General features: G+C 43.0%; 1 protein-coding gene across 1 annotated transcript; it reads right to left on the bottom strand.

Annotated features, from left to right (window-relative positions):
- Positions 1–613: 613 nt before the first annotated feature.
- LOC117475495 (zinc finger BED domain-containing protein 1-like) lies at positions 614–4567 on the bottom strand. Its single transcript, XM_034121723.1, has 4 exons — positions 3554–4567; positions 2604–3223; positions 2069–2434; positions 614–1015 (listed from the first exon to the last, which is right to left on the bottom strand). The coding sequence occupies exons 1-4, from the start codon at positions 4422–4424 to the stop codon at positions 614–616; spliced, it is 2259 nt and encodes a 752-aa protein (XP_033977614.1). The 5' UTR covers positions 4425–4567.
- Between the last annotated feature and the right edge of the window lie 4739 nt (positions 4568–9306).

The raw sequence follows: 9306 nt of genomic DNA, 5'->3' as shown, positions 1-9306 counted from the left end.
AGATATCTGGATTAAGAGGTTGCTTTTTCTTTGCACAGCATGAAAGAAAGGTGAAATGAATGGGCTGTGATTTTAGTATTTTTAAGCAGAGGTCAATCATTTGTACGGCTCTCGGAGGATGTTGAAAAAATTGAAATGGCCCTTGAGAGGAAAAAGGTTCCCCACCCCTGTTCTAGACCAGACTGTATATATAAATGGACGTAGGGTCCGTGACGTCACCCATAGGATTCTGCAGAGTTGCCGAGAAGCCCTTAGTAGGCGGAGTCGGCCACTAACGGCTCGACAGTGACGTCATAGTTCAACTCCCACCTGCTCCAGCCTGCTCCAAATAAGGGCAAAGAGGCGAAGCCGAGGCGGGACCTCCTGCCACCGAGCTGGAAGTTCCAGAGCTAGCTGAAGCTACTAAGCTAAGCTAACATGCTCCCCATCTGCACACTGCCGTCGCATTTTACGTTTCTAAGGTAAGCGGACATGAAACTATTCAGCAATACTGTAAGCATTGGGTTGAGAGGTCATGTGTTGTTCTTTTTCCTGACGAGGACCACTGGGGCGGACCATGGGCTACAACTCTCTTCAATTATGTCATCCTCCAACAGGCGCTGAACCTGTCTGCCTATCTCCTTCCGTTTTTCTGGCGAAGTACGGTAGGCCCGACGCTTGACCGGGGAATGATCACCTGTCTGTATGCGTCTGTATGCATCTGTTTGATCAGACCGGTGTTTCCTGTTCTGCCCTTCCCAGAGCCGAACACCCCTTGGTGTTTCCCCATCAAGGCCTGCAGCTGCAGTCTCTGTTCAGCAGACAACGGGAAGCCAGCCACATCCGGCAGAGGGGTAGCCCCCTGCTGAGAGGGGAAAACCTCAGCGGGGGTGAGTAGATCACAGTCCTTAACATGGTGCAACACACCTAAATGGGAACCGGTGTGCAGCTTTAACTCTTTCTCTGTCGGGTTGAGCAGCCTTGCCATCGTGCATCCATTCTTCACAGGTGCAACTGTACGTGCAATCCAGGTAGCCTAAGAAAGAGTCAATGGGCAGACCAGCAGTACGGGGAATATCCACATTAACTGGGACAATCATTTCACTGAAAGGGGGAATAATAGCATCAACAGACATGGAGATGTAACAACATTCTGGTATGAAATCTGTGGCATGCATGAGAGGAATATCAACATCCCCCAGGTGAAGCAGACCACGACCAACATCCATAACAGCTCGAGCCTGCAACATGAAATCAAACTCCAGCAGAATAGCTTGTGTTGCCCCTCGCACTACATGCACAGCCTGCTCCCAATGTTTGCCCCCCAACTGTATGGGAAGAGTCACAGTACCCAGAGTGTCCAACAATTGACCATTTACTGTGCGTGAAAAAGTGTACTGGGTATTTAGCACACGTTTACGTAAGGCAGACGTGGACATTCTGAAGTCCTCAGAAATAAGTGAAACATTGGACCCAGAGTCAATCAAAACAGTAACATCAACACCCTCAACAAGTCCTCTAACATAGGCTGTGGGCTTAGACTCACCCACAGAACAAGAGTCCAATGCACGAGCAGGCGCTTTCCCAGCAGAATAGTCCATTTGACCCTGTAGTGGTGAAACCGGCATCTGGGTCTCGACGCCAGTCACTGGAAGTTTCCCTGCAGCCGTCCGTGTGAGGATGGAGATGGTGACCGCCGAGAGGGAGACAAAAACCTCACTCCACGCTAGGGCTGTGCGATTATGGCAAAAATCATAATCACGATTATTTGGGTCAATAATTGATATCACGATTATTTTGACGATTATTCATTGACCATTTATTAAACTTTAAAACAAATAATATTTTACCAATAAACAAGGTCAACACATAATGGAGCGCACTTCCAAAACCATACTAAACATATATTAATATGATAAATAAAAATAAATTAGACCAAAATAAATTAAATCAAATATGTTGCAGTGCACTGTCACAACCTACTGACAACTCCTTAACATATAGCCAACATGGCCACCATGGCAAATGCTGGTAGGGCTGCTCATGTCATCTCTTAAAGATTTTTTGCAAGAAAAACCAGCCTGTTTACATGGTCTGGTTTCAGAGACGAGCGCAGGCAGGTGACAATATTGCCACCTGTACTGAAGACCCTCTCTGAAGAGGAACTTGTGGCTGGGATGCACAGATACTTCCTTGCCAGGATGGAGAGCCGTGGGTAGAACTTCCGGGATTCCCTCCACCACTTTAGTGGGTCCTCCTCAGCATCCAGTGGCACTGCCTGGAGGTAGGACTGTAGCTCAAGAGCTATGGCCTTGTCCTTTTCCAGAGCAGGTTGAGGTTCTGCAGCTTGGTCTACGGTGGCCTTGAAGAAGCTCCCCAGTCCCTTCTTTTTCTTCTTTGGTGCAGCTGCAGCAGCATCCTCCGTGTCATCTGCCGTCTCAAGAGGGGCGTTCTCCTTGGAGTATTATAAAGAAAATAAGAATGACATGTTTAATCAGACTAAATGGTTATGGGTATTAACATTTATACCTAGAATTACATTATAACACTTTGACAACACATTCATTCACTTAATTGTATTTACTGTCAAATCTGACATTTTTATTTTTTATTATTATTATTACCATGAGTGTCATCACCCTCCTCATCTCAGTTGTCAGACTGGCTTCAATGGATCCTCGATTGTCCTCACTGACATATTTGAGCTTGAATCTCGGGTCCAGGGCAGAGGCCATGTCAAGCAGCTCTTGTGTCGCTGCGTCATCATATTTATCATTGAGATAGTCTAGTATCTTCTTTTTTATGCTTTTTGTGAGGTCTGTGTCATCCTCCTGCACTGCCAGCAATGAGTTGTTGAAGAGGTGCAGGGTTGGTTTCAAAAAAGACACACTTACATACTTCTCTCCAGAAAGTGCGTCTGTGAATTCCACCAGAGGGCTAAGCGACTTATTGATTGCCTCCAGTACATCAACGTCCTGCCACGTGAGGGAGAGATGTCTGGTTTTTCGGTCGCTGGAAAGGACCTGGGCAATGGCCTTCTGCTGCTCGAGGACCCTGTCGATCATGGCCTGCCTAGATCCCCATCTGGTTGGACATTCTGTCTTTAGGGAGTGTTCAGGCAGATTCAGCTGCTGCTGTGCCACTGCAAGTTCACTCTTCTTTTTCCAACTGTAGGAGAAGCTGCTGACCAGCTTCTTGCAAAGCCCCATTGCACGGCCGATCCTGGGATCCTTCATTGCATTCTCTAAGATTACAACAAATACATATTATTTAGTATCATGATGATAATCATGATCTTCATCAAAGCATAATTTGGTGTGTTGTGTGTGTGAGAGAGAGAGAGAGAGAGAGAGAGAGAGAGGGAAAGAGAGAGAGAAAAAAAAGAGAGAGATGACAGAGTAGCTCACACATAACATAATAATAATAATAATAATAATAATAATAATAATATGTAATTAATATTATCATATTAAGAGAGAGATCATCAATGTTAATGACTTACTATTGCTATTATTGTTGTTGCTGTTGTTAAAATGACATATTACATACAACAGGAGGAAGGAATCCTGCTCACCTATGGCCAAGTGGAGTCTATGCCCGAAACACTGGAGCCTCATCCATCCATTGACCTCAGCCGCCAGCTTTATATTTGCGGCATTGTCCGTAGTCATACAGACGAGTTTATCCTCTTTTAACCCCCAAGCAGCCATCGCTTCCCTCAGTCCATGGGCGATGTTTTGCCCCGTGTGGTCTTCAGGGAAAAATGCGGTTTGGAGACACTTTGTCTTCAAATTGAAATCGGCATCGATATAATGAACTGTGAGGCTCATGTATGGCTCCATGGTGCGGCTAGACCATAGGTCCGTTGTGGTGGCAAAGTAGTCAGCTGAAGCCACATCTCTCTCAACTTCCCCACGGCATTTGTCATATAGCGCAGGCAGCGCAGACCTGCTGAAATAATACCGAGACGGCATCGCGTAACGCTTGTCCAACGTGTTGACAAGTTGCTTAAAGCCCTGGTTGCTAACAGTGCTAACTGGGCACATATCTTTAGCGATGTGAAATGTAATGGCACCTGTAATATCTCTGTGTCTCTGCGAGCTCGTCGCGTAGGCCGTTGCTCTGTGCAATGCGTCCTGAATCGATGACTGTGATGATGTTGTGGATGAAGTCGAGCGGGCATCTTTTTGGTCTGCTTTTTGTTGTATTATTGCCCCGTCGTATTGCACTTTGTGGTTGTATTTCAGATGATTAAAGAGATTGGTTGTGTTAGCGTGTGGTGCCAACACAACCTGGTAACAAATCCTGCACTGTACTTTGTTTTGCTCCACGTCGGACTCCTGAAAGCCAAAGTACTTCCAAATAGTGGAAATAGTTTTACCCTTCTTTTTAACGAGTTGCTGCTCTTGTTCTGACATCTTCGCTCGCGCTGAACACTCACACATGTCACTCCCACGTGGCCGAGTGGGCTTTTAGGGAGGGGCGAAAGCGCACCCAGCAAAATAATCGTATTTTGTCAATTATGCTGTTTTCATAATCGTCGCAAGCCATAATCGTAATCGCGATTAAAATACGATTAATTGCACAGCCCTACTCCACACCTTGGCTGACGTTCCCCAGGGCTGTGTGGTCCTTGCGGGACATCGCTGCCTGGTCGTCGCGGTGAGAAGTCCGCAGAGGTGTCTCGGATCCCACCGCTGCCACCAATGTAACGTCGGAGGTGTTAAGGCTTCAAGAATACTTCTGTGTAACAAAAACTCAGGAACTTAGTACTTTTTGGAGCGTCACAGATGCCTCCGTTTATTTTACGTCGAGTCACACACCCTCTTCCTCTCACCACTCCAGGACAGACTGCGCATGCTCACAACACATTACCTCTCAACCCAATGCTTACAATACTATAAATAATAATCTAAGTTATTGAGTTTTTAGCATAATACTTCAGAATCTTAAAATCCCTTAACGTTTGTATGCAATTGTGCTAAATTCAACACTGGAATCAAGCAAATATTAATATGTTTGCATGACATTAGTTATTTATATTTTGCTATCACTTAATTATACGTTTAATACATTTAAGTCAAGCTAAGGTACAGTACATGTGATGGTAGCTAGTTAGTGCTCTTACCTGTGAGGCCTCCTCCAAACAGCATTATAACCAGACTGTATCATTAAAACTAAGTACCAGTTCTAGATCCTTGACTTTAGACAAACAATTCAAAAGACAAAATGTATTTAAAGACCAATCTTTATTTGAATGTGCCTCTTAACCTGAGATATTAGTTATACAGTAATAGTATTGACAATCTAAAAAAACTGAGCAACTCAACAGTCAACTTTATATTTCTTATTGTCTAAAGCATTTATTATTTTAATTTTTCCCCTCTCATATTCAGTGTGGACGGATTGAGACAGCGTGGTGTCCAGAGAGCTGCAGAGACTTCAGGGAGAAACCTCCGTGTGATGGACGTCCTGTCTGTTGGTTTGGCCGGAGAGGACTGAGGGTCTTTCCTCAGCGAGGAGGACCAGGCCTGATGGAGGAGCCCATGCTGGGCATAGCTGATACCAACTGCACAGGCCTAGTCTGTCACTTTATTTGACTAAATGTGTTTACTTATACATTTAATAGGTTTACACCTTCTGTCCATATGTGCTTTTTATTTAAAACATGTTTGATTAACTTTTGGTTCACATTTCAATAAATTGTATTTGCACTCCTTTTGTCCATTACACATTGGCCCCATTTATTTGTGACGTTGCAAACTCTGCGGTACAAGGCACAAGTGATGTGAAGCTCATAAAGTGAGACAAATAGAAATAATCAGCTGATGGAGTGTAGATGTGGAAATAGGTGCATTCGATCAGCTGACTGTGTTTTCACAATAAAAGTAGTTTCTTAGTGAATGTCCTGTACTGGTCTTAAAATCTCATAACATCAGCTTTTAATGTTCCTCTTGGATGTTCTTCTTGACCCTCAGAGAAGGAGAAAATGTTGAATCGTGTCTTTCAGGCATGTCCTTTCCTAACAAAAATTACAGGAAACATAAAAGATATTATTGCAGAACAAGTGGGTTATTTATGAAAGTGGTGTGTTTGTGTGTTTAGGGGCTGTAGATATAATTATTTTGTAATTGTAATGTTTTTTTTTTATTTCAACAGTGAGCTACAAAGACAATCAGATTATGAATGAACAGTATGAAGTTCATCAACATTGAAATATATTTTATTATCAAAATAATATTTAACTGTTATCAAAACGTAGTGCAACTGTAGAAGCTTGCTCTGTTGTCTCACTGAAAGAATAACTTTTACCACGTTTTTTACAGACAATATTGAGAGATAAATAGTAGCAGTTCTCACTATGTGTTAAATATCTTTGCCTTCAATACATTACATTAGAAAGCTGACAAAATCATATTGCTTGTTAACATCTAAATGTAACTTTTTGCATGGAAAAAACCCTCAACTTAACTGATGTGTAGGTGATCTAGTATTTAGTATTGTTTAATGGAATGCATATCAGTGTATTAAAGTCAATACTTCATTTATTTAAACGAATATCTTTCTTGATTCTTTCTTCAGTATGAAAACGATGTCGCTATAACTCCTATGAAAATGTTCAAAAAGTGCTCAAACTTCACATGTGTGCTAACAGTACAGCCGTGAAGACATCTACGGGACAGTTTTGAGATTTCTTCAAATACCGTTGCCATGGCAACACAATGCTTGCCATGAAACACGGTTTTCTCATAACTTCAGTGAAAATGCTCCAAACGGCCCAAAACTTCACAGGTTTGGTAACGATGCAGCCATCAACGCATCTAAGCGTATTATGGCCGTTGGCATGGTGACAGATCATTCGCCATCAAGTTAGTTCAAAAGTTTGCAGTTCAAATATTCTGCTGATTTTCCAGGCCTTTTTACTTTCTTTTCTTCTCTCATCACACATTCAAGCTCCCCGCGTTCATGTATCATTTCAATCTAAATTATTCACTTTCTTCTTACACATTACATTTCAGCATAGCAGTTTAGCGTCAGCTTTTCAGCATAAAGCATTCCCACTAGCAATTTCTTCAGGAATTGCATTCTCTTGTTAATCCTGCTTTTCAAACAAGTGTCCATTTTGTGATCTTCGAGAGACGGTTTTCCATATTTATTATATTTATTTGAATATCTCTCTTTTAACTTTGGTTTTACATTTTTCCACAATCAAGCACTTTATTTCATCTTCATCAGAAAGCCACTGCTGCTGCGATTCTCTGGCCCATCTCACGTCCCATTGTCCCCTCACTTGAGAACAAGACCCAGAAATACTTGAACTCCTTCACTTGTGGTAAGGACTCATTCAGTGTAATTCATCCAAGTGAGATGGACTCTAGTTAATGTAAATATGGTAAGTAAGAAGTTGCAATATTCCTTTTGTTCTCATCTGAATGATGAAAAGGATGCCTTGTCCCTATGGAGTGTATCGACTTAAAGCAGGACAAAAACATTATCATATGTTGAATTATGAAATGTAATATATGAATTCTGTTTATTTAGTACTCTTATACTAATCACTTCCTGTATTCCCGTGATAAAAGGGACATGCGCAATAAAACGTGTCACTTCCGTTTGAAGCACAGCTGATGGTGTACGTGTGTATTTATTCCTCTGTCACGTTAAACTATGTTCACGGTATTCCTGCCCTAAGATCATGGCATCGCTAACAGGTTATGGGCCCAGGAGGGACCATGGAAGCCGGTGGAACCGTTTGTGTTTCGACGGAGATGAGAAGAACTACGAGTTATGGGAGACAAAGTTTTTGGGTCACCTGCGACTGCTAGGATTGAAGGCTGCCATCCTAGAGGAGCCAGGTGTAGAGGATGAGGCTGATGATGAGAAAAACGAAGAAGCCTATGCGGAATTGATCCAGGTACTGGACGATAAAAGCCTTTCACTGATCATGAGAGAAGCAGCGGACAACGGAAGAAAAGCGTTACAAATACTGAGGGACCACTACGCTGGGAAAGGGAAACCACGGGTGATCAGCCTCTACACTGAACTAACGTCGCTGCAGAAAGCCGCTAATGAGAGCGTCACTGACTATATTATTCGTGCCGAAACGGCAATTACAGCACTGAGAAATGCTGAAGAGACTCTTAGCGACGGGCTGCTGATAGCCATGATTTTAAAGGGACTGCCAATCTGTTTTAGGCCGTTTGCCATCCACATTACACAAGGGGATGAGAAGCTAACTTTTGGTGAGTTCAAAACAAAGTTGAGGAGCTATGAAAGCACAGAAAAATACAATGCCAACTTGAGTGAGGAATCTGATAATATTATGAAAGCGAGTGGCTGGGTGAAGTGGAGAGATGGCCCCAATATCACCTGCTACAACTGCGGTCAGAAAGGACACCGGGCTCGTGAGTGTCGAAGTGCGAGTAGCAGCAACAGCAAAGACCAGAGACGGTGGTGCAGTTTTTGCAAAAATTCCACACATATAGATGCAAACTGCAGACGCAAAGAGAGAGACAATGCTAAACAAGCAACTGACGTTGAGGACCACTCATTTGTTTTTAAAGTACGTGACAGTCCAGTAACCAGAGTTACACATAAAGGGCTGATGGTCGACACCGGAGCAACGTCACACATAATAACGAACATCGACAAGTTTAAAAGGTTCGATGAGACTTTTCAACCGAAAGACCACTTTGTTGAATTGGCTGACGGGACAAGAACAAGTGGTGTCGCTTTGAAGAAAGGAGAGGCGGAGGTCTGCCTGCAAGACACGGAGGGACGACGAGTGACAGCGATGCTGAAGGACGCGCTATATACCGTCCTATCCACAAGACATTTTCTCTGTTAAAGCAGCGACAGCCAACGGAGCATCAGTGAACTTTCGTCAGGGTTGTAACCAGCTGATTCACCAGAGAGGTAAAATATTTGACATCAAGGAATATGATAGACTTTATTTTTTAAACACTGTGGACTGTGAAGCTGAGGACGATGCATGTTATGGATGTTATGACATTCAAACATGGCATGAAATACTTGGTCACTGTAACTATGATGATGTGTCACAACTGGAAAAAGTCACTGAGGGGATGAAAATTAAGGGTGGGATTGATAAATCTAACCTTAACTGTGAAGTGTGTACTCGAGGTAAATTTGCTCAGAGTAGGAACAGACAACCAGATGCAAGAGCTAAAGCAGCGCTCAATCTTGTGCACACTGATTTAGCAGGTCCCATTGAGCCAGAGGCTAAGGAGGGATTCAGATACACATTGGCTTTTACAGATGACTTTTCAGGGGCAGTATTTGTGTATTTCCTAAAAGCTAAAAGTG

The sequence above is a fragment of the Trematomus bernacchii genome, unplaced genomic scaffold (assembly GCF_902827165.1).
Source record: "Trematomus bernacchii unplaced genomic scaffold, fTreBer1.1, whole genome shotgun sequence".
Lineage (NCBI taxonomy): Eukaryota > Metazoa > Chordata > Actinopteri > Perciformes > Nototheniidae > Trematomus > Trematomus bernacchii.
Note: the sequence above shows the minus strand (reverse complement) of the source record. Positions and strands in the feature narration are given on the sequence as shown.

What these genes read in the sequence shown, in the direction of transcription:
- LOC117475495 (XM_034121723.1), bottom strand. Translation starts at nt 4,424, where the DNA reads ATGTGTGAGTGTTCAGCGCGAGCGAAGATGTCAGAACAAGAGCAGCAA. An exon ending in TAGACTCCACTTGGCCATAG is followed by an intron (nt 3,224 to 3,553) that starts GTGAGCAGGATT and finishes TTGTAATCTTAG; the next exon opens with AGAATGCAATGAAGGATCCC. An exon ending in GGAGGGTGATGACACTCATG is followed by an intron (nt 2,435 to 2,603) that starts GTAATAATAATA and finishes TAATACTCCAAG; the next exon opens with GAGAACGCCCCTCTTGAGAC.